Source organism: Euprymna scolopes, chromosome 1, assembly GCF_053919585.1.
Source record: "Euprymna scolopes isolate OS-2025 chromosome 1, ASM5391958v1, whole genome shotgun sequence".
NCBI classification, from domain to species: Eukaryota; Metazoa; Mollusca; class Cephalopoda; order Sepiida; family Sepiolidae; genus Euprymna; species Euprymna scolopes.
In genome coordinates, this window is record NC_136482.1 from 83796323 (window position 1) to 83823865 (window position 27543).

The 27543-nt window shown below is 32.5% G+C and overlaps 1 protein-coding gene across 1 annotated transcript in view; it reads right to left on the bottom strand.

The window, feature by feature from the left end:
- Window positions 1-27543, bottom strand: part of LOC145245728 (low-density lipoprotein receptor-related protein 5-like) — an 847618-nt gene that overhangs the window by 104881 nt on the left and 715194 nt on the right. Inside the window, exon 8 of the mRNA XM_080107325.1 lies at window positions 2571-2679. Coding sequence (XP_079963451.1) covers window positions 2571-2679 — 109 coding nt within the window. The remainder of the gene's footprint in view (window positions 1-2570; window positions 2680-27543) is intronic.

Here is a 27543-nt window from a genome sequence, read left to right on the forward strand (position 1 = left end):
AAAGGAGATTAGAACAATAGTCTAAAGAGCTGAGTGTATTTCAATGTAACAGTGAAATTACTAGTTTAATTAAAATACAGGAAAGAGAAAGTGCTCGTTGTAATTTAGATATATAATAAGCTCAATAGGTAAATATCCTAGAGCTAATTCAATATTAAGTAATGTGATTGATAATTTAAAATTTAAAAATCAAATTATAATTAAATTAAAAATCTGTTTCATAAGAAGGAACAACAACAAAATCAATTATCTGTACGATCGTTTCGGAAAACAGTGCTTTTTATTGTGGTAGACATCAAGTTACGGACAATAATTATTACATATAGTTTTTTAATAAGCAAGGTCTCCTCGACAGCAAATTTTGAAGGGTTTTTATTAAATTTAAAAGACACCATAAATAAACCTAGCATTAAAAGTAAGGCAGATGTATCTTTTAATTTTTCGCCTTTTGAAATCAGGAACTATGGTTAAAATACTCATATATATGTTTGCTATAGCTTTTCACCTTATTATTCAATAAGAAAGCATAATAATCTCGATTTCTATTTATATATAAAGTCACTTTGTATGTGTGTCTGTGTGAGTTCATTCCCTATGCACTCCAAAACTGCTGCGCCGACAATTTTTTTTTTTTAATTTCACGTTTTATGTGCCTGTGAGTGTTCTTAGATATGTTTTGTAACAGGCTGTCTCCGATAAGCATCTAACATCAATAATCAAAGAAATACGATTAAAGAAGGAACAGTCCGACTTTGATCAAAGTTAATTCTCTTATACACCCTAAGTGCATTTGAGAAGTCTTTTATCACAGCACAAGCAGAAAGGCCCGTCATATAAAATCAAAAGTAAAACAGGGGTGCGTTCGAAATTAATGTTTTTGTTTAGAGCATAATTAGACAATGATACTTGATATTTTCATTTTAAACTTTAATTAAATCCATTATATAAAAATAATTTAATAAAATCAATAGTAGCTTCTCTACAGTGCAATGTAGACTACAATATGTAGTGAACTGTGAGGAGACACCTGAAGCTTCATGCCGGGACACCCTGGTGGATCTCCAACTAGAGCAGTCAATCAATTAATTTGATTGAAAAAAAAGTTGTTAGTAAGTGTGAAAAATTTGTTGATCCTCATTCAATCCCGGGTAAGATCGGGTATCACTGCTAGCTAGTAATTTTATAAATGTTAGACGCTGGTAATTTTATAAATGTTAGACGCTGGTAATTTTATAAATATTAACACTGCTTAAACCACGGAACTGATATTGTTTGAAGTAGTTAAGAATTCAAAATATTTTTAAAATAAAATACCTAAGGTATAAAGGATTATTAATATATTTAATATCCAATAATGGCAGAAATATCTCTTCTGCAATTTTGTTTCCCTTTTTTCATGAAAAACAAATTTTCATCACAATTCTGAAATTATTGGATATTAAATATATTAATAAGTATTAAAACTTTTATTTAAAATTAATTTCGCATTGTCCAAGCTACAATAAAATACACCCATACACACACGAATCAATTTAGAGATCTATTACAAAGCTGCAAAAATATGTGATTAATACCTGAGGTAAAGAAATATCTAAAAAAAGAAAAAAAAAGAGATATACTAATTGCAAAAACATCATTATCACCTCTTTCTATATAGAAAGTTTAGTATGTACGTCTGTTCATTATATATCTATTTAGATAAAGTTAGGTGTATACATATGCTTATATATTTGTGTGAATCGGATTCAATCCTAAACTAGTTATGCATTTTCGAGCACAGTTGCAAGGCGTAAGAGGTAGTAAGAGAGGTGGGTTTTATGAGTTTAATTTAGTTTTAGGCAAAGGGAGTAAAATGAAGGTGGAAGCGCTTAATGAAAATTCCTCCGATTCTTTAGGAATATTAAAAATAGGTATCAGACAATAATTAATATTTCTGAAATATTATTTTCTTCGGAGTATTTCAAACGGTTCTTAAGGAGTATAGTATAAACACTACTTCCTGTTTGCAAATTCAGATTTCTCGGATGTGCAGGAAATTTTATCCAAAGTCATAATACACTAATTAAGCAAGATTCTTTGAATATCCTTTTTTCTTTAACACTCTTAGTCTTAAATTTTATGCAGTTTTAGAATAAAAATCATGTTATAGATTTTAATAAAAATTGGAATAAGGATTCTAAACATAAGTTTAAGTATCATTATATTTTGGTATGAAATTGGGCAAAAACTGTTCAACACACGCAATATCTGTAGAAATTCATATATATATATATATACTTCTATATGTTGAATATTGCTCTGTCTAAACATTGAGCACTCTTTGGTGGACACATCGTGTTTTTTTGTTTTTGTTTAAATAACTAAACAATACTACCAATTATATATATATATATGTGTGTGTGTGTGTGTGTATATATATTTCTTGTACAACTGATCAAATACATGCTCATTTTTTATGGTAAATTGCAGGTACTAAAAGTATCAATCTTTTTGTCATTCAAAGAGACATACTTTTGATGTAATGAAAAAAATAAAATAAATGTAACAACAAAACGGTACCACCCACTTACCATCAACAATTCCAATTCCATGTGTGGCATTCAATAGGACATTTCTGTTGGTTCCATCAAGCCATGCAGTATAGATAGCGTGCTCTGATACATCACTCCAATACACAATCTGAAAAGAATCACATTAGCAACTGTTCAAATTCGAAATTGATTAAAAATAAACTTCCTGGCAAACATACTATTACACAGTCACAGATCCAATGTTAAAGACGTAAATAGAGTTCAGCACATCTTATTATAATATGAATTCGGTGTCTGTGGCACTAAAGTGTTAACACAAGAGAATCTAAAAAAATATATAGTGAGTTCCAAAATCATATCTGGCACAAGAAAATGGTAAAGGCAGTAACAAACTTTCAAAGGGCATACCAACATATCTATTTCAAAATGCTGAATGTACACCCAAAACCGTTGAACTTAACAAAGAATAATAAATAAATAAATATATGAATAGTTCTAACGAAATAAAATGAAAAATATGTAAATCTATATTTTGTTTTTTTTCCTCTTACTTTGGTACACTATCCGTCTATTCTTTACTTCTCAATCTATATATCTATAAAAGTGAAAATGTCTGTGTGTGTATACACTTCCCTACCAAATAACTATGTCAATTTTCGGTCTCCACTCCAGATTTGACATAGGGGGTACTGAGATTTGGGAAAATCTTTTTAATCGGTTTTCGACCAGAAATTTGGCTGATAAGGGGTCAAAGTTCAACGACTTTACTTTTGAGAACTCTACCAAACTCCTCCGCCAATTTTGAGTCTAAACACTTGAAATTTTAGATATAGTTTACTTGGACATGGATCTAACTTTATAATTTGATTTGATAACAAAACAAATGTTAAGAGGTCATAATCGGGGTCAAAGTTTTAAAAAAAATTGACCTCTGCGGTCTCTACCAAATTACTGTCAATTTTTGGCCTAAACATTTGAAATTTTACATGAAGTGTATTCAGACATAGGGCAAGCTTTTTAATCGCTTTTTTCTGAAAATTTGGCTACTAGAGAGTGGAGTCAAAGTTAAAAAGATTTTACCTTTGCGGTCTCTAGAAAACTATTCAGCTAATTTTGGGTCTAAACATTTTAAAGTTTACATAAAGGGTATTCAGACATGCAGCAAGCATTTTAATCAGTTTTTGGGCGAAAATTTGGCTGACAAAAGATCAAAGTTTACAGAGTTGACAGTTGCAGATTCTACCAAACTCCTCCGCCAATTTTGGTTTTAGACACTTGAAATTTTAGATGTAGGTTATTTAGACATGGGTCAAGCATTTTAATTTGATTTGAGCCCAAAACAATAAATGTTAAGAGGTAAAAATTGGGGTAAAAATTAAAAAAAAATTGACATCTGCAGACTCAACCTACTTTTCTCTATGGTAGTTAAGGAAGACTATTATATAGAAAGGCATTACCGTACATACACACTTTTTAATATATACATATGCACATAAAGTTATGAACAGTACATAGGGCCCGAGCAAAGCCGGGCGGAACTGCTAGTATATATATATATATATAAACTTTGGAGAATAAAACTTATCTTTTTGTGGCCGTGCACACTTTTGCACCTGTACATGAATGCTTTTAGATGTTCATAGAAAGATATAATTATGTGAACGAATAATAGAAGATATAAGTTTTGGAAGCAGGTGAAAGAGGAACTAGAAGAAATGACGGCCACTTCAGGAAAAATAAATGCTTTATATACGATCCAAAAGTAATGCCTCCTATTTTTAATCCGACCAAATGGATCAGAGTCAATTAACATTGTTATGAGGATTGGACTTATCCATTTAGGACTTGAAATTTTCATCTCTCTGTTGCAGATATTGACGGTATAAGACTAAAAATCGACTTCTGATATGGACGTGCGTCGGAAGCAGAGATACGTCATGGAATTCTTGACAAAATTGCATTGATAATAATGATAACCATATAGAAAAATAAAGCCAGTGCACAAATATTGCTCTTTTTAATTGAACTATTTTCGTTTTTCTAGTTCTTCAACTTTTTAATTAAAAACAATAGAAGGTTTTACTTTTAGAACGACCCTTGTATATCTTAGAAGACGGCGAAAACAATTGTATGCAAATGAAAACTAATTTTTTGATGAATTTGGGACAATTTTTTGCCCACATTAGATGTGGTTTTTATATTACTATATTTTTTTTATTATAGCTGTAGTTCTGCACATCGAGTTATTTTTTTAAATTTTCATTAAAATTTATATTTGAAAAAAATAAAGAATTAATAAATACTAGTAAGTTACATTGCAATGACCAAAGGATCAAATCAGTCCACAATCATAATCTTTGTTAACTCTCAAAATGATATGTTTCTTCCATTAACAGTAGCAGGTTTGTAAGTTCAAATGTTATGTTCATTCATTATATACACACACACACATACAGGGCGGAACAATAAATTTGCTGCCCTAAAGAAAACAACTTTATTTTAAAACTTTTATTGAAAAAAATCAATTCAGGTAACTTGATAATGTAATAGAGCTGACATCTATTCTATGTAGCCGCCTTTAGCTTCAATCACCATATGGACCAGAACTGGGAGCAATGATCCTGTTGTCATAACGTGGATCGATAAAGAGCATGAGTTGTATAGTGGCGCATATCCAATCTCGCTCGTTCAACATTATGTCACTTTCAGACATGATAGAAGGCTTTTATCGCTCTTAGGATTTGTACACAACTAGCCAACTAGTAGAGGGTTTGCAACAAAAAACAAAAACTCGTTTTAATCAAACGGAAATGGAATCGTGTGGTTTTTCTAGGACGACAATTTTATCATTCCACTGTGTGTGTGTGTGTGTGTGTGTGTATATATATATATGTGTATATATGTGTATATATATATATGTGTATATATATATATATATATATATATATGTGTATATATATATATATGTTTTTCCTGTAATGAATAGAAAATAGGTTACTTATCAGCTTACGTATACAGATTGAAATTCTTTAATCTGGCATTTAGGGACCTATTTTTTTTCAGGCGGCCTCGACGGCTGCTCCATTTTCGCAATGCAGAGATGCCAAATGTTACTGTAGCTAAGTGTTCTCTTGGCACAGTTGAGTCAATTTTCGTACATTCAACTGTATTTTAGACTAACAAGATTCTATACAAGACACAAAGACAAAGAGAGAAATGGTGCCAGAGTATAAAAAGCATTAGTATGAAATCTTATTTATGCATAAAAAGCGTGAATTGATTTAAAGAGAAGACGGTATAGATATGCACATATACCAATAATTTAATTATTCATCTTCAAGCATCAATATATATATATTATATTATATATAACCCATTTTTTTTATTATCCCTATGTCTTTACTTCCTATATTTCATTCTCTATTTCTTATTTCCCTTGGCTATAATCTGCACCTCTACTCTAATTAAGTACTTTCAGTACCCAATCCCCATCCTACCCAATACTCCTCTTCCTTCGCCTTTGGAATTATTCCTAATGATCTCACTTCCTTCCTTTTTCATTACTTTTCTCTGCTTGAACTTTCCCATTTCTAACTTTGAATTTTTATGAAGTCAATGTTGTTTTCTTTGCCCTTACTCTTGTATAATGCTGACTTTTTTCTCTTCTTCTGATGAGAAGCATTTAGTTTTGAAATGCCATGGCCTAAAGAGGTTACCCCCTCTTCCCTTATTGTAATCACTCTCATCCTTATTGACATTATAGTATAATAAAGTTCTAATGTAACTTTAATTATCTCCTTATCTATCTATCTATCTATATATATATATATATATATATATATATAGAGAGAGAGAGAGAGAGAGAGCAACACTCTGAAAAGCTGTGATATAGCGAAATAGTCTGTCTGTGGAAGACTAAATTGCTACTGTTGCTCTTGAGTAGAACTCTCCTATGAAATCACCAACTATCACTAGCTAAAGCCACTGCACATTGGGTAAAAAAGAACAAAAACAATTTGAGCTCTCTGGCAATTGATAATGTTTGAATGTAGGTTACATTGAGATTTTGCCTACATTCAGTAGGTATTGGTCGATATTGTTAGGGTTAGAAGCGTTAACTGTCAAGTTGATCGTCGATTTTCGATCCTGGTTTGAGGCCCCTGTTTGTCTAACCGTACTGAAAAGCTGTGATATAATGAAACAGTTTGTCTGCAAAATACACACACTATATATATATATATGTAGTTATCCACATACAGTACTGTTTCGTTGTATCACAACTCATCAATGCAGCTCGACTAGCACCTTTCTCTAGCCAAGGATTGAACCTAGAACCATCACGTTTATAGCCGGCAGTTCTACCCATCGACCAATGGGAGCGGCGCCCGTAAATGACCTCAACAAATGCCCATTTCAAACAAACATTCGTCCACTACTTTTATTGTACTCAAACCGCTTGTTTACAAACAAATAGTGAGCCTCGCATTTTTCAGCCAATTAAGTAGCGGGTGAGATCATCTACGACAGTGCTCTACCCAAAGAGGTGGGCTTAAAATATATTTGTAGTCATCTCGATACAGTACTACTCGTTGTATCACATCTCATCAGTGCGACTAGACTATCACCTCTCCCAAGCCGAGGATTGAACCTAAAACCATCGTGTTGATAGCCGGCATATATAGTAAACTTAGTCTGATTAATTTTTGTCATGGGAAGCTTGTTTCCAGTAAAATCAATATTTGATTCAAATCCTGTTCTTTCGGGATTTCGTTGCAGTATTCTATTAAATACAATTCAATTCAAAGTATTTTTCCAACAAAAATACTTTGAATAGGTCTAAATTATTTTTGTACGATCATCTTCTTTAAAGGCGTAACTCATCAATGCGAATTATGTGCTTTTGTTGGAAACATTATTACAGTAGATTATTGAATGAGAGTAAAGTTACTCCGAGCTTTTGTATGTATGAACGTTTAAGGAACGACGGGAAAGTCAGAGAAAAATGTAGAAATTGCTGAAAGCAAACAGAACGAACACATATTTTCCCAAAACACGCAACAATTCTTGGCATAAAGCATAACCATAGCAGAATTCTATTTATCATCTCGGTTTACAGACTTATTATGACTTATGATAAAGAGGAAAATTTACTTTATTATACACCAGCAGTGTACCCGGCGTTGCCCGGTATTAAATGTAATGTTAAATTCCTTTAAAAAAATGAAGTAAAAAAAAACAGAAAGAAACTGAGACATGTACATGTGAGTAAATTGTTTTTTTTCTAAACAGTTCACTTCTTGTAAATAAAAAATAAAACACTCGAGCTAAAATCGAAACCAAACCCTAAAGACAGTTAGTCAAGTATGAAAACCATTAGGCCAGTTTTATTACGATCTTTAAAAAGTGCTTTCAAACCTTCTTATTATTCTTTCTTTTTTTTATAAGGAAGCTGTCGTGTGAAAATTCTTGCATGCGCAGTCGTGAAACAGCTGACAAACAGATAAAAATTTGATGACTCACAAGTACCAATTTTTCAATTTTGACCTTTTATCAATCTTTTTTACTGGATGAAAACGGATGAAAATTTTTCACATGTTTGTATATCCTATATATCAAATTTCAAGTCTATAGATAAAAAATTCGTTGAGTATATAGGTTGAGGATTGTCCTCACACATAGACACATTCTCACCTTTATAGATATATAGACAATTCAAAATACGAACTGTTGATAAATAAGACTAAAGAATTACAAAATTCATTTTAGTTATCTAGTTTGTAAATTGTTAAATCTACTATCAGAATAAAAGTTGTTTTGATGTCATGTGTCAGACATATTAGCATGCAAACTTGCAGAAACAATAACCCGCATTTAATATAAGAAATTTATTATTGTGAATGAGCTATATACCTGAGGAAGGCCGAAGCATAAACAGGCCACATATTTCGGCAGGCCGACTTTTAGCCACCTATGTCCTTTCCCACTCCCCTACCGATTATAAGGCGAACGCTTTCTTGCGTCTCTTCTTGCCGTTGTCCAGAGGCTCAGAAAGGGAGTTACGTGAATTTCGACTTACTTTCTTAAACTTCGCCTAATACCCCGCTACCATACTTCGCAATGTGACAAATGTACATCCAGATGAAGTGCATCCAACGCACTTTAAAAAGAAAACAAAAAGATTTTTGATATCGTATATCTAAAATGTAAAATTAAACTTGCTTTTCTGTCAAGTACTTCCACCTATGACGTCATATCCTGCAATGTAATCATAACTCTAAACTGTAAACTTTTAATGAAATTTTTCCCCTACACTAATCTTATGTTTACTGTGTAGAAAGATACGGTTTTTAACATTAGTTTCTACGCACTCTTACTAGACAAATAATCAGTTTTTATAGTTTTTTTTTTTAATTGCCGCCCTTTTATTTTACTGATGGGCATAATTCACCAGTAGATATAAATCAAATAAACCAAACACTTTGCAGGAAAAGTTTTAAATCGAATTCTCGGAAAACAATTATGTCTTCATGATACAAACTTATTGATTTACTCTTGTATATCCGACAGCAACATCAAAGATTTCTTATTGGTTGATCATTGCACGATTTAATGCCTGCGTTTGTGTAGTCATCAGTGTAACTAAAGGTTACTTCGAATGTTCCATTTGTAGAGGTTCACACCTCGAAGGATGGCGAATGCAGTGAAGTGTTGAATCTAATTGATCTACTGTTTCGGTAGACTTTCTGGGAAAAATAATTATGCCCCTTCCATCTAATCTTGGAATAAAGCAGAAGTATTCTACTGACATCCTTTAACTCTATGGACAGCATCAGAATGCAACTCATTTTCAAAAATGCTGCAATAAGGACCGAACATTTCTATGGAACACGTTAACACAGGAATGTCTCATTGTAAAGTACAATATGGTTCTCTCCAAATCCAATGTATGCAAATACTTGTCAAAGCGTTCTCGTAAGTAATAAAATTTTGTCCATCCCAGCTATCATTTTTAATTATCTCATAATACCATTTACTGACAATCTTTCTATCAGATTAACCTTTATCGTAGTATTTGGGCTTGATAAGCAATGAATAGGGCTATGACAAGAGAATTATTGTTTTGACTCTCGAGTATATATCCGACACAGACACAATTATTCAATCGAGAAGCACATCATTCTATCTAAAAACATATAAGATATTAACTGATATATAATTGGGAGTCAAAATAATGAAAAGAATATTCTCTTGTCATGGCCCTAGCAATGACTTATGAGTAAAAAAATAAATGTATGCAGAATTGTTCGGGCATAAAACCCTATTATTCCAGGGCTCGTATGCCCTAGACCATCCTTGCCGGAATCCCCAGAGCAATGCTGATAGTTTTCAGATGGTCAAACTTAATTTGTGTAAGTATTATAACTATTTAATACTTAACATCTGTTTATAAAGCTTTATTAATAACGGGTATTACCTATTATTATCAATTAACATGGGTATTCCGCCATATTCATCGAGGTATTTCATTGTTGCATCACTTTCGCTGTGTTCTAAACGGTGATAGCAAGTTCTGCGTTCCCGACGAAACATCGTCCAACAGATGATAGGAAGTTATTACATTCTTAGACGAATTATATGTATTATTATTATTATTAGTAGTAGTAGTAGTATTTGTATTAGTATACGTAGTTTAGCGTAAGAATTATATTTTTGTGTAAAAAAATATTTTTTATTTACTTCTAAGAAAGTTTAACATAAAATGAAAGTTAACAGTTACAAGAAATAAAATTATTAAATAAAAATAAGAATTGTTCATATTGTTCCCTTTCTTTTCATATGAAATGTTAATAATAAAAAATATTATATATTATAATAAAGAGGTACAACATATTGCCGAAGAATTTTTAATAATACTTAACATCAATTCATTCAATGAAAATGTGTTTAATAATAATAAACATAATATAATATTAATAATTCGCCTAAGAATGTGATAAATTCCTTAAAATTTGAGAATGCATTAGCAGGCACCCTCGCAGTAGCCATTTAAACGTTTCTGAATTTCTGAGATGAGGATTGGCTATTCCTATTATTGGGATTCCTATTCTGATCTTGAGTGTGATTTTCACAACGTTTCGGTTGCTGTAACCTCCGACCTTCTCCAGGTGTATCTTGTTGAACTCGCGAATGGTTTTGTTCAACTCGGGAAGTCTGCAAGGATCCGTGTCGCAGTGATTAGAATACTTGGAAAAATCAGTTGTAAAAAGTGATATTCTCCTGAAGGTTGATGGTTCAATCTTCAGTGTGAGCGACCGAAAAATACGATTGCAAATTACTTAGGACCTCTATTCAGTCATGGCTGACGGAACAAGAGCATGCTACCCCATGAAGTAAATAAAGAGTCCTGCTTGAAATTCCGTCCAAATTTCCGAGTTCGACAGAAACATTCATGAGTTCAACAAGATACACATGAAGAAGGTCGGAGATTACATCAACCGAAACGTTGTAAAAATCACACTCAATTATACTTAAGATGAGAACAGTTATCCGATGAATCCAAATAATCTTATCGTTTTTATTTTTACTTTTTAATTTCTATAATTTTCAAGTAATAAATAAAATGAAATCGAAATGTAAAATGCTGTCTTTGGATTACACTATGCAACAACTTTTAGGTAAATACCATATAAGACCTGTTTCGGTATAGGAAAAGTACCCTGATACTAGAGTTGGCCTTTATTACTCTAGATTAGACTTCGTTTTCATACTATAAATCATATTTCATTATTATTGCTTATGAATGAAAAACACAGAATTGTCAGTTTAAACATTTGTCCTCTTAACCTTTTTGTGTTGAGTGTCGTTCTCCATTTTTATATTCCAGCAGTAGTCTGCTAGGGTTCTATTTTACTTTAAAACGTTCCACCGTCACTGAAATATCCTGATGGAATCTATCACCATATTCATCACTCATATCAATAAGATTCTCTGCAGAATTTTCGGAAGGGACAATTTGGCAAAAAAAAAACAAAAATAAAAAAAACTGTACCTAATTTGATAAAAAGGTCAGAAATGGATTTTCTACACCATTGTGCATATAAGAATGAGCACAGATGTTCTGTACTTTTTTGAGTGTTGCACAGTGTAATTTGGCTTAATATTTTCATCTTAGTAATTTTCACAATGTTTCGGCTGATGTAACCCCCGATCTTCTTCACGTTCATCATTTTGACTTTGAGCATCTCCATATCAAATTCTGGAATCGATATGTAATCTGAAACATTTAAAACGTTCAGTTTGTCAAGTTCAAAAAGAGGAACTCTAAGAATATCGGAGATTAGATCGGCCGGAATGTAGAAAAAAAATAACCAATAAAAGAATAGTAGTCTGAATAAACCATAATAATTCAAATTATCACTCTTTATCTGAAAATTTCTAAAGATAAATAAAAAAGATGTTGCAAACTGTCCGGCTGAAAATCGAATAGTTACGGACATTAATGAAAAAGATATTGACAGAAGTAACACCGGTAGAAGTAACAGTGATGGCGATAATGTTGAATAGTTACAAAATTAAATATATTATAAACATAAAGAATTTCAAGTTTAAAAATATGAACCTGAATAAGATCGGAGGTTACATCGTTCAAACTGTTGTAACAGTAATAACTAACATATCTCGTAAGTATATCCTCAGTAATTATTGCCTTCAATTGTTGTTGTCTCACCTTGTCTTTGGTCAACTAATTCTCTGACCTGCCTGGATAGGATTGAAACCGCTATCTTCTATCAATGCTCACCTGCCTCTGTCTACTACACCATGGGTCACGTGACGCAGTCGATAGAGGCGTTGAGATACTACAGTTGTCTGAAGATAGCGGTTTTAATCCTATTCAAGCAGGTCAGAGAATTAGTTGAAAAAAAAAACATGGTGAGACAACAACAACTATGGAAGGCAGTAATTATTGGGGATGCAGTTACAACACTTGTCATTCCTATCCTGTCGCAGTTAATCACCTGAAGAAGGTCAGAGGATGAGTTGGTCGAAATGCCGTAAAAAAAACCCAACTATGAAGATGAGGATAAGAGTCTGCAAATAAATAGATACACAAATTACACATCTCAAAGTATTCCAATAAAAATAATATAATATATAACACTACTCTCTTTGTTGTTTACATATTTCTGAAATGAATTCGAACCCAACAATATCGTTGTAAAGAAGCCTTACTATAAAATTAATAAAGGCATTAAAATTTTAAATAGTTTATACGAGCATTTTACTCTAGAAAACTTATTTGATCTTAGTGTAGGTCTTCATTTTAAATTGTATCCAAGGAAATACAGATAGAACAAATACAGTGTTTGAGAACAGGTTTGTACAAGTTCTTTTAAAAAAATCTGTGTCGTGAATATAAAATCTAACACAAAGATATATTATATAAAAGTTAAATTACATAGAAATTTTGGCAATCACAAAAATATTGCATGTGTAAAAAACACAATAAACGCAAAGATCATTTCAAATAACATGTACTCTCAGATTTCAATAGTTTTGCATCCGTTTGAAAGCGAATAAAGGAAATCATAGAAACGTCCAAATTGCTTTTAAATTGGATCTTCTTTCCCCTTTGAAGTTTGAGTTTTTAAAAAGACATATTTTCAACTTCAAAGCTGCAGTTAATGAATGACTGCAAATATAAATGCAAACTTGGCAATCCTTTTGTTAGCAGTTTTCTTAAAATTCATCCCATTATTTTGAACTAAAAATCAAATAGAAAGAGAGCAAGTCTACAAGTTTATTTCTACCCCTCGTTGACTTGTTACCCTCAGCAATAAATCTATTTTAGCTTAGAGATCTCCTGACTCTTATCCATCAAATCCCTGGCTCAGCTTGATACAGGCAGGCATTCTTTATGTAATTCGGTGTGTACCATTTCCCTTGGGTGTTTTCAAATCTATCAACAATCTTATGCAAAAATAAAACGAATTGAAATCAATAATGAAATATCTAATCAAGGAAAGTTGCAGAGGGGAAAACGTTTATGGAAAATAATTAACATTATAAAATCAACTTTAATATGACTAAATTTGATTTGGTTTATGAAATTTGTGTGCCGAACCGAGCATTCAGTTTCAGTGATCATGTAACAGACTTGTAATAAAAATCAGGCTCAATTATTAAACAAAAAACAAAGAATAATTTTAAGTTTTGTCAACCCTCAGAAATCTACTGACATAGAAACGCTTTTAACTTTGAATTGGACTCTCTCTCTCTCTCTCTTTCTCTCTCTCTCTCTCTCTCTCTCTCTCTGTATAAAGTTGAATTTTTGTCTCGCTCTGACATTGATATTAAAAGCTTACATTTTTCTATTTTAAAATTATACTCAGTCATGGATATACGAGCTACTTCATGAAGTTTAACTAATTTGCATATTCCTTTGAAAAACGACCGTTTATTAATTAATTATTCATTTGTATTGTTTCTTTTCAAATTAAGAGGCATAAAAAGTTTCCTCCATAACACATATCAAATAAATTGCGAGTATAGTGATTGATAAAAACGTTACTATAATATATAAGCACACACAAACAAGCATGCGCACATACACACATATGTATGCATGTATCACAATGGGTCCCAAATTAGAGCAGACAATCAATCAATTTGAGAAAAATCAGTTATTTCATTAATTTCAATGGAAATAAAAACATGGAAGTATGAACATTTGTTGATCAATCATTCAATCCGAGCCAACGTCGCGTCACTCTAATTGTGTGTGTGTGTGTGTATATATAATATATATATGTATATATAATATATATATATATATATATATATATATATATATATCCCTTTGTGTTTTATTTTACTTCAGTCGAAGTTCTCAGAAATCAAGAGGCCACAACCTGCGGCTAACACTTGAACTCTATATGAGATACATAGATATTCGAATGTTCCATTAAAGTTCTTAATATATTATTCCTTATTGGAATTTTTTATTTTTGAGATGAGCATTGTATGTTAATTTTTATTTTATTTCGGACTATTAGTCTCATCTTCTCTTTTTATTGGTGCACAACGTTTCGGCCAACTTCCTCTGGCCCTCGTCAGGTGGTAACCGCGACGGATAGGAACTTCGAATCTCCTAACTGCATTCTCAACCATCACTGCCATCCATAGTTGTTGTCGTCTCACCACATTTTTGACCAATTACCTCTGGCACGCTTTGGGTGGGATTGAAACCGCTATCTTCAGACAATGTCCATCTGGAACCGTAGAGATTCAACGTCTCTATCAACTGCGCCACGGGCCCCGAAGGGCGATCAAGGTTGGATTCTTTGATCTTATAAATCCACATTTATTTATTATCTGATCTTCCATAGTCGGGTCCGTACCGATTGGTATATATATATATTATTCCTTATTGGAATTTTTTACTATGGAAGATCAGATAATAAATAAATGTGGATTTATAAGATCCAAGAATCCAACCTTGATCGCCCTTCGGGGCCCGTGGCGCAGTTGATAGAGACGTTGAATCTCTACGGTTCCAGATGGACATTGTCTGAAGATAGCGGTTTCAATCCCACCCAAAGCGTGCCAGAGGTAATTAGTCAAAAATGTGGTGAGACGACAACAACTATGGATGGCAGTGATGGCTGAGAATGCAGTTAGGAGATTCGAAGTTCCTATCCGTCGCGGTTACCACCTGACGAAGGCCAGAGGAAGTTGGCCGAAACGTTGTGCACCAATAAAAAGATAAGATGAGACTAATAGTCCGAAATAAAATAAAAATTAAAGTTCTTAATCTCTCAAACACTGAGTTTGTAAAGAAATGGAGAACATAATTTCCCTCTCAATCAATCATTTTCATATGTTGTAATATATCTTTCGCTTTTGTATCTTGGTCTTACTGAATTCCAGAACAAGAATTTTTCTAGTCTGGTGGAGTATCCAGCTTCGTGCCATGACTTAAGGTAATATCACTTGGAGAAGATGCACTATTCCTCATAAAAGCCAGTGTATGTTAGCCATAGAAAGGAGATCTTATTTGATTTATGTGATTTTGAATATTTGGTCAGGGTTTACTTCAAGGGAAAAGTATCCTCATGTCAGGTTGTTATGACAATCCCCTGTACAGAGAGACCTTAGACACTTGATGATAGTGTCTAGTAAGCATTTCAGTTCTCTGTGCGTGAGTATAAGAATGATAAATAGAAATATGCTTATCAATTTTGAGAAAAAAATATTGTTATAAAACTATCGGAAAATTTTGAGAAGTTGACTGCCATGTTTTATACATCTAACATTTCATGTCTTCGTGATACTTGTGATTTTCCTATAGAAAAAAAAGATTAGAGAATATACATAAAATCTAAAATTGTTTACTTATATACAATTCACCAATGCAAAGAATGGATGTGGCTTCGAATATCTTTTTTAAGCAAAGGGAGCTATGACGATCCAACTTCCTTTAAAACTTCAAATATACTCTAGTTTAAAGAAATTTATATTGTGTATTAAATTCTGTGGGTAAAACAATAGAAGTGGTCGCGAATCACTACGTTATTCTCTATGTGCCGAATATCCACATACCTTCACTACTAATTGACCATTGAACACGTTAACTCCTTAATACTTCAAGTACGTAAATATGATTTGAATTAAATTCATACGAGATGTTTAATATATTCATTCAGGGAGTTTTCCAACATTTTTACTTCTTCCACCAATATTAAGGGGGGGGGGATGGGAGGACAGGGTGAAATAAAAGCAAAATAATATAAGTACGTTTAGTATATTATAGTGGCCCTTATTCAATCCCAAGCAACGTAAGGTTGTCCTTCTTATATAAGAAGGAAAACCTTGTATTACTTGATAATTTCCGAAAGGATGAAACACAAGTGTCTGTAGGTATTTAATAATTATCATAGTAAATAATTATGTCAGCCCCTTTAAGAAACTCGTTTGTTATCGTTGAGCACTTTCAGTTGAAATAAAGTCAGTTAATTTAGCTCTTATGCGCAAATCATCATATAATGATTAGATCACACTGTCAGACGTTAAAAAGCATTTAAGGAATAAATGTTTAAATTTCAACAATATTTCTCGCGGTTAACGGTAGCCGAATGAATTAGGTCCTTGCTAATGAAGCCAGAGATGGCTTCTGTTGCCGGATCCGAATCTACCGACTGGTGTTAATCGTGGCACCCTGCACTGGTGATTCTCGAAAGGATGAAGCACTAGTGTCTGTAAATATTTAATAATTATTATAGTAAATAATTTATATAAATATATATATATATATATATATATATATATATATATATTAGTCTAAAGAAGCTTTGAGTAAAAAAAGATGTAAAGAAAGAAGTTTAAATTCCCTGAAATATATATATATATATATATATATATATATATATATATATATATGACTTTTCTGATAATATCAGATTCTTAATAGGATCTCATCAATTTAACATTTCCTTAAATGCTTCCTCCTCTTTTATTGTTGGCTTAGATTTCTTTTTTACACGAGCATTACACAATTACTAATATACGCATTCTTTTACGGAAATCAATGATTTCCTATGATATATACTATGGTACCACACTGTGTAGTATTGGTAATAAGCCAGTCTCATTCGTCTCACACAACATTACTACTGTATTATGTCCATATCTCCATGTTTGCTCGACATTTATGACCTTGTGTCTGAGTTACCTCCATAAAGGAAAACTCATAACCAATCGACTAGCTCTCTAGCCAATTACAGAAATTCGAACCTGATTCCGGAATGCACCGGATCCCTGTCTTTAGCCTTATGGCCTTATCTATATGCTAATATAGTTATTATCTATGTAAGAGTGGACTGATGAGTTTGCATGCTATGTTTTAATCTTGCTGAATTCATAACATTGCTTTTATTATTGATGTTGGCAATCGTTATAAGGTCTCTTTCGTAATTACCTAATTCTAAAAATGAATTTAGTAAAAGCCATCCCAAAAAGACAATAAGCCGTTATTTTCTGATTTATGTAAACTGCATTTGTCTTTTAATTTTCTGTTCATCACAAACAAGACGTTATGCCACTTAAGGGTTACGATGATAGGGGCCAGATTTGTAGGGTGAAACCTAGGTGGAGAATTGGGCAGCAAGATATATTTTTGTATTGTGTTTAAATTTCTGTTTGTTGCAGCTATCTACAACACAGAAAGCAAGAAGAGAATTTCAAGAGTATGTGGTCTGAGTAAAGGACCTATTAGTAGGAATATTGAAGGAGCATGAATTAGCAGTTTATCGGGTAAGCTATTCTAACTTAGGAAGCAAGGAAGTAAGTTTATTGGAGTACATTCTGTAAAAGTAATTATAAAACAAGTATATTGATGCAGTGATGCGACATGGTCTGGATCTCAGTTAATGGGATTCTATTATGTACATGAACAGATTGGGAGCCACTAATATTGTTTGCTTATTTTTATGATGTATCAATCTATGTTATATCAGTTGTCTCCACACCTCAAGATAGCGTTCATTGTTCAAATGAAAATGTATCTCACCCCTTCTTATATATATATATATATATAGATAGATAGATAGATAGATAGATAGGCTTATTAATCAAACGTTGTGGTTTGTAATTTATATTTGAAATGTATATATATACTTAATGTCGCTCTAAAGAAAACAACACTACAGATTTATTTTATTTTTTAAATAATTATTCCCTGTTATACTCCATTTCATTTTTTTTAATTAACTTTTGTTTTCCATTTTAAAACTTTTATAAACGAGCGATTCTATTTTTTTTTCTTTTACCGGTTGTCCTTTTTTGTCGACATATATAAAAATTGAACGTTTAATTTTGGAACATAGCCAAATCAATGTATGCGTGGAACACAGCATTTCTATTTTACATAAAAAAGCAGATATATATACATACATATATATATATATATATATATATATATATATATATATATATATATATATATATATATATATATAATCATTGTTTTATCATACTGTACGCATTTGAAAAAATGATATTAATTTTCTAAAGGTTCACTTTTATAACCTTCATAATCAGTTTAAATTTATATTCAAAGGAATAAACGTTAAGTATTTATTAAAACATTTGAAAATCGAAAACACTGGTTAAATCAAATCAAGTGTCAAGTTAGACCATATTATATATATATATATATATATATATATATATATATATAATTGCAAATCCGTTGAACATTCGTAATACATTACTCAATAGAAAACCATCTTATTTGTTTTCCACTTCTGGTTTTTGTATATCTGAAGAATATATGAATTATATAAACAACAGAAAACTTTCTTGCGATTTATATTACACACACACACACACACACACACACGCATACACACACATACATACGTATATACGTTAGATTTATGTGCCAAAAAGCAAAAGCCTGTAGCTTGACTCCTCTATTGTAAGAAGCACAAACCAGTTTCATATTTATGGCATTTTAAATGCAAAACACTGCAGGCATATATCACTTGCATTTGAAAGACCGTTTAGCCCCACAATGCTTCATTTAATATGGCTGTTATTTTCGACCACAATACCCATTCAGAATGGCTGGATCACCAATTGCACACATGGTCACAAATACTAAAGAAACGCGTCAGATACAAATGAAAGTTTCATTCCCTTTCCCTTCTTTTATTGTATCTTCTTCCTATTTCGCTATATTTTTCAATTTTCATTTTCACCTAAAACTTATTTCTCTCCCTCCAGAAGACGCCTGTTTTCAGTATTCTGCTATTTGAGGATTCATCTTGGCATTCTAGTTTAAAAGAGAATCAATGATTTATAGATTTAAATACATTGTTTACAACCATGAAAAACTTTAAAAAGAAATCTTTTTTCGATATCTGTTTGTTTTGTTATTGAATTTAAAAAAAATATTTCATTTTATTCTGTTTATTTAGTAAAAAAAAACAAAAAAAACAGTTCTTGAGATGAAAAGATAAAAAAAAAAAAGACATCAACTAATTTCCTAAAGATTTAGCTGTGTAAAATCTGCCAGCGAAGTTATTGGTTGACTAACTTTTTTGTCAGGGTCCATGTACATTCAATAGCTGCTAATTAGTCCATATTTCAACAGATATTTTCACTGCCTTTTGCTGATCTCAACGTATGCTTAAAGCTAATGACAGATTCCTTGCAAAACAAATAGAAAAAGTGAATAATTATTCCCTGTTATACTTCATTTCATTTTTTTAAATTAACTTTTGTTTTTCATTTCGAAACTTTTATAAACGAGCGATTTTATTTTTTTTCTTTTACCGCTTGTCCTTTTTTGTCGATTTTTATAAAGGCATAATGCAGAAGGTTTCTGTATGAGCGTTGAAATCCATTACAATAGAACATTAACAATAATGTTTAGTCCTGAACTGGCAGACATTTTGTTATAGCATTTTTTTGGAGAAGATGCTTATTTTATATTAAAAAAGAAAGCTTTTTTTATGTGTTCTTTCTTTTTTTTTTCATGTTTTTAAAACTGCTTACAATTGAAAAGGAATGGAGTGAAATCTGAGGCTAATTTTCAAAATAAAGAGAAAATAGAATATCTAAAATAAAAATAAAAATTTCAGCAACAAAAATGCTTAATTATTGAAAAAAGCGCACGATGAATTGAATATTGAGGACTATTTTTAATAAGAAATTGAAAATCTGAGTTAAAGAAAAAGTAGTCCGCGTGAGAATAACAACGGTAATAATACAATAGTACATCTATTCAATGTAGCTGCCTACAGTCTCAATCACCGCCTTGGTACAGGTCTGGCACTGGGAGCATGCCTTTTCCACAAGTGCCAGCAGGAGCTCGCCGAATACTCGGCAGAAAGCAGCGATCAGGCTGGCTTTGGTGTGATAGGAGGTCATGTTAGTGATGTTCTTGACGTATGACCAAACGGGTCCAGTGGGTTCAGGGGTGGGGGCAATGAGAGAAGGATACAAAGTCGTAGCACTCACTTCTGAAGCCAGGCCTGGGTCTCTTTGGACTTGTGGGTCGGCGCAGAGTCCTGCTGTCACATGCAGAGTCTGCCAGCGGCCACCTCATTGTACCAGGGGATAACCGCCCTTTTCAACACATACAAGTACACTTTGGTGTTGACTTTTAAGCCGACTTCGAAGATGTGAGGTGACATGATGTGGTCCTCACTTGAAACCACACCAAAGACCATAATCGTGGCTGGAAACTTTGTTTTCATCACCCTGGGCATAGCCCTATTATCCGTGGCTATCTAACAATGTATTTTGAGGGTGTTGGCAATGGTCCTGTTGTCATAACTTGGATCGGTAGATAGCGTGAGTTGTACAGTGGTGCATCTCCGATCTCGCTTGTTGAATATTGTGTCACTTTAAGACATGATAGGTTTCTATCGCTCTTGAGATTTGTACATAACTGGCCAATTAATAAATGGCCTCCAACAAAAAAAAGAAAACGGGATTTCATCAAACAGAAATGGAATCATGTCGTCTCTTTTAGGGCGACAATTTTATCATTTATTAACTCGTATTTTGGAGGCTGTTTGATGCCGAAGAACAATGCACTTTGTAAATGATTTACTGAACACAAGTTTCTGTTTCACCTATAGCGTTGGTACATTATAAGTCCATATGTTTATCAAACGTATTAGTGCATAAATGATCAAAATAGATACGTAATGGCATAGCTGATTGCATAGTTTGTTTTTCTATCCATTTAACTAGTCATGCACAGGAACAGAATGATAGAAACAGAGAAAGAAGAATAGAATAGACAGTTGGAGAAAATAGGGAGAGAAATATCTAAAGAAGACTATTCCTTTGCCTTTTAGACTTTTATCAAAGTGTATCTCTTCTAATTTCATTCTAACGTGAAGAATGTGTTTATGAGAAAAACGAGGAAAATAACTCTTGGGTCGATATATATATATATATATATATATATATATATATATATCATATATTGTATGAACTGTTTATCTTATTTATATATCACTGAGGACTCTCCTCGCCCTTTTGGCCAGCATCAATGTGTAGAACAGATACTGCATTTCATCTTTTCTGTCTTTGAGCAATGAATAACCTTTCTAGACTGAGAAAATTTTTAATTTAGCCCCAATCCAGAGTTATACTTTTAGAGGAGCTGGATTTTTTCCATATTAAAAACCGACTTTGTGTCTAACAATGCCCACGTGAAGAAGCAAGTAAATAAGAACTTTATCTATAGAAACGCTTCTTTTTTTATTACTTGGGAATCACTGCTTATCAAGGCCCGTAGGCTACTCGAGGATAAGGATTAATGAATGTAAGGTGGTAATGTAGTAATCACTAATTGGGGAGAATTTGATTATTTATAGGGACATCTCAACAAGAGCTTGCTTACATTAGATGTCAAAGCTACCATGTTGTATTCAACCGGGAGGCAAGCCAGCAGAACAATGTTCCATGGGTGGGCAGTTCTGGGAAAAGGCTTTGTTCATGGAATGTGTTAAGATTTAGGCAAAAGTTGAGAGTGGGGGAAACCATATAGTGGTTGTAACTAGTCGAGTGTTTTTTTGTAAAATTTTTGCAAAGGGAAAGCATAGATTGGAGTTCAGTAGAGCACTTTACTTGAAAATAGGGATAGAGCAGGGACATGGTCGCAACGTCTGTGGGGGAAAAAGGTTCCAGGGAAGAAAAAAGGGCATCACCTGCTAGGTTTTGAAGCTGGTTTTTGACTCTTAAGACGATATAGGGAATGCACAACATTTTCATAAAAGATTATCATACATATCTTAACTCTATTCCCATAATAGACCCTTCTTTTGATTTATTTCTATTTTCTATACAAATTTATATTTTTCTTCTTTTTTTTTTTTTTTCAACTTTTCGGTGCGAGACCTTTTTTCTTAAACTTCATCAATTTAGACATTATGTTCTATGAATAATCTGAATACTGGCGAATTTTTATTTCTTCCCGCCATTTTGAACAGGGTGTACTTTCTTCAGATATAATATGTATTGATTTGCTATAAAACAGACAAATCAAAAATAAATTAAAAGGGAGCAGTAAACCAAAAGTGGTCGACTATAGTCAGGGGCGATCCGAATGCTCCTGTTTTATTAGTTATTACAAAGAGATGCAAAGAAGAGAACACATTTGTTAACAAATTTTACCCCACTTACACTTGATCACCACAAGATAAATGTTGAATGTTTAAGCAAAAAGGCCTTCTTTAGTAGTTGGTATGACTTTACAGACGATCATACCATGGTCTCCTAACCCACTACCAAACATTTGAGCCATTATGCCAAAGAAAGGAATAATAATAAGAAGAAGATGAAACAAAGAATAAAAGAAAGTTGTTATGCAATCTATCTCGAATTACGCCGGCATGTTGGAAATTGTGATTTTGCTGTGAAGATTGGTTAGTGCAAGAAGAGTTCAAGGGTTAAGTGGCTGACATATGCCGAACTCGGTAGCTGCAGTCGACGATAGCACCTGGAATAGGTCAATCGGGTACGTGTGAGAGAGAACGTGGAAAGAGAGAGAGAGAGAGAGAGAGAGAGAGAGAGAGAGAGCATGAAAAAAAGAAAGAAAGATGTATTTTCTTTCGCTTGCAAGTTAATTCGAACGGAACCGTTGAAATTTCGCTAAGGTGTGTAGTAGAAAGAGGCGTAAAGACAAGCCAGCCATCACGGGGAAAATGCGGAACTGCCAAGACCCAGAAAGTATAAAACCAAGCATTTAATTAAAAGAAACCAGTCGTTTGTTCCTTTATTCGTCGTTTCCAGATCCAAAGAGTCGATGCAGAAAGAAGTCAGGAACTGAGGTATGTCGAATGAATTACTTGGTATGCACACATGAACAAATGTATTTAATTAGACGATAAGACATTATGACCACGGCCAGATACAGATACATACATAGACAGACGATTACGACTGCGCACACACCTGTACATAAATAGAGATACACACATACCCACATGTATATCACACGTACATACACATATCAAACACGCACTGGTATAAAAGATACGTAATGTACGATATACACGCCACAGACAATATCCCCCACCCCCGCTACAGAAGCGTGACAAATTGCAGAAAAGAAAATATAAAATAAGAAAAAGTAAAAAGAAAAGATTCAGATATGCTGATGAAACAAGGTTGCGCGCAATACATGCTAAGCTCAATTTCTGAGTAACAATGGATACGCTGGTATTCTGGATATGTTCAAGTCGAAATCTGTGTTAAAATTCAACAGAAGCCTTAAAAGTCATTAATCACCGCCAAATGTTTGAGGAACGGAATAATTTAATGAAATTATGAAGTGGACTAAAAAAACCGGTTGCTTGACAAACAGATGAAAGAACGAGAAGAACAATAACTGCTCGTTGGCATCACCAGGAACCGGAAATGGAAAACAGAGAAGGAGAACAAAGGAAGAGAAGAAGGGATATGCTTAGAATGTGTTCTGCTGGGGAAAAGACTAAGAATCGAGTTAATAAATAGATAAGTAAGAATAAAAAAGTCATAAAAATATGTAAAAATTAGAAAATGAAAGTCACAATCACTCATCTTGAAATGGCGGCAAATATATTCGTCTTGGGAAAAGAAATATTTAATATTTTGCGGGTTTTACTAAATATGTACGACTAAAAATGATGTAATTGCCCTTCTGCTGATTAAAGCAACTTCGATACTGGTGATCGACTAGGTCCGTCAGCGTAAAATACCGTAAAACGATCTTGTAAACAATAAAATAAATTTACTTAGATGCTTCGAGTGGCTATTTTTTGGCAAATATCTTTTAAAGTCCATACCTAAAATGATAGTTACTAAAGAAAACTCCTGATTTTTATTAAATTTTCCTCTTTACACGAGCGATCTACTAAGCCCATCAGCGCAAAAAAAAATGTTATTAAAATAAACGATAAAACAATAACACTTTAGTCGCAGTCGCGATTATTTTTGACGAATTCTTAAAGACTGAGACTTTTTCAACCCAGTGTGCCACTTTTTTAAAAAATTTTAATCTTTGTAAAAAATAAATAAATAAACAAGTTTATTTCTTTATTATTCAAATAAAAAACAAAACGAATTTAGTCAGAGTTACAATTTTCAGGTGAGAGTTTTTTGGGTTTTTTTAATTAAATTTTACGAGTGACTTTTAAAAAATTTTTATTTTGTAACAACGTAACACTAGAAATCTTTTTTAAAAATTAGAATAAATCCCTAAAGACTGAAGCAATGTTTTCAATTCTGTGGGACTCTTTTTGGGGGAACTAGTTTTCCTCACATTTAAAACATTAGTGTCTAACTGCTCTCGTGGTGAGGCAAGTAAATAATAATTATTTTTTTGTAAATTATTTTCTGTTTTTTTTTCTTTTCTTTTTTTAAAATAATATGGCACAAAGTTCCTTATTATGATTACACAACTCTGGTTCATTTCTCAAAAAAAAAAAAAAAGGGCCAATATGCGCTGCTTGTCCAACCTGCAAAGGGTGTTTATTTTGAAAGCCGTTCTCAACATGAGGTAGTTGAAAATAAGAGAATGCCCTTTAGAATTATCATCCCCAACCTCCCCATGTTAAGAACGGCTTTCGGAATAAACACTCGTAACATCCTCATGTTAAGAACGACTATCGGAATAAAGACCCTTTGCAGATTGGACAGCGCCCACTTCCCCCCCCCCCAAAAGCAAAGAAAATCATTTAAAAAATTTTTTCAAACATTTTTTAAGTTATCATATTATCAACTACTGCTAGTTTATTTATTTTATTAAACTTGAGTAAAAAGATTAAAACTAAACTTATAATAAAAAAGTGTGTGTCTCTGTGTGTTTGTATGTCTGCCAAAAACTTTCGACACACGAGACGAGCACTGACAAAATTAGTATCGTTTAAAGATTAGTCTCTCGGACGACAAATATCCAAACCTTGACCTAAAGATTGTGTTGGTCAACTGAGCCGTTCTTTGCAAAGGGAGGTCAATTTTGGCGTCGACATTTTTCAAAGTCATCATACGCCTTGCAATGACTAAGATAATTTCGAACGCCCGCAACTTCCTTTTTTTTTCACCTCCTTTTCCTCTTAGCGTTACAGGTTCGAGCCTGGCTAGTGCGGCTTTTTTCATTTTTTTTTTTGCACTTGCATAGATACGCGCTGCTATTTTCATTTTCTTTAGGGGTGGGTTAATTTTTTTGCTTGTTTGTTTCTCGCTCGATTGAAACATATTTTTTTAGGGTTTCCTTGTTCAATACTCTTACCATAAAACCCCTCCACACCCGGGCAACACCAGATCCCCCGGCTAGTGTTGAATAAATCCAAGTGACTTTTTTCTTTAACTTTGATTTTTTTTTAACACAAAAGTCTAAAACTTTGAAACGAAAATTTATAACAAAATTTTAAATATCTAGCAACACATAAATAGTTGTATTTCTATTTGTTTTGCCTACTTTCTGACTTTAAACGATACTACTTTTGTCAGAGAATATTTTAAAAAAACATAGTTGAATTTTTGTAAATATCTTTAGGTATAAAGCTAAAAAGATATTTGCCAAAAATAACCTCGGTCAAAACTTGAGTAAATTACTTTTATTGTTTATTTTAATAATACAAGTTTTTTTTTGCGCTGACGAACTGAGTAAATCACTCGCGTCGAAGTTGCTTTGACTAATTAAACTCTTTATAAACGAAACAATTATTTTTTCAATTACAGTGTGCCAAATAATTGTCTCAGGCTTTAATCAGACGTACATAAAATCGTGTTTAATTTTTAGTCATGCATAATTAGTAAAACCAAGGCACGAATAATCTAAAAAAATAAACTTGTTTATTTTTGCACAACGATTTTTAATGAAAATAAAACGGAAAAAAGTGGCACACAGAATTGGAAAAATGATACTAAAATAAGTTTACTTTTTAAATGAATCTAAAACAATGTATTTGCCAAAAATAACCTCTCGGTTGAAAATTGTGAGTAAATTCATTTTATTGTTTATTTCAATAATAGAACAGATCTTTACGATATTTTGCGCTGACACCCAGTAGCTTGTCTGTGTAAAAGTTGCTTTAATCCGCAACAGAAGCAAATAATCGTACAATTTAGTCCTACAATTTTAGTAAAACCACTTATGTACGATAAAAATCCGGTACGACTAAATGTCCGATTCGGCTTCTGCTGATTCAAGCAACTTTACACGTTGTTTCTATATGACAAACAGCAGGAGAAGTCAGTCGTACAACGATCGGGAACAATTTTGGTCGTACGTATTTAGTAAAACCAATATTTTGCAAATTCATCTAAAAAGTTTAGTAGTTTTTCTTTTAATGCCTTTTTCATTATATTCGCACAATAAAAACTATGACTTCAATGTATGAAAACTATTACTATACAAATGCTGAGTTAATAAAAAAAAATTCCTAAGGCTTATTCCTATATATTTTACTTAGACAAAAAACATGGTAACTCAATCCCAAAACGAAAGAATAATTTATGTTTGAAAAAGAAATCTATTTTTTTCTAATTAGTTGTAATTTCTAATTCACTCACCACGTTACCTGAACCTGTCTATTACTCTCACCCTCTTTGTTGTTTTGCCATATGCTCTTATCTTATATGTAATGTATCACTATATGTTCTATCACACATGTCTCTCGCTCCCTACATTAATAAAGATAATAAAGATATCAAATAAAATATTTATAAAAACAGAGAGTATCACTGAAAGTATTAATAGTATTTAACCCACACCTGGAGAGAAAAAGACATAAATAGAGAGAGAATAGATCAAACAAAATGACTAATTTTCGATTGTGTCCTTTTCAATGGCTTCGCAAATTTACTTTTTCGTGAGTGAAACACTAACCCGAGCCCAATGGGAGAATCGAAAAAAATAAAATAAAATAAAAAATAAAAAAATAAAAAAAATAAAAAAATAAAATAAAATTAAAAATAGATAATAATGGGCAACTATTTATTAAAACAT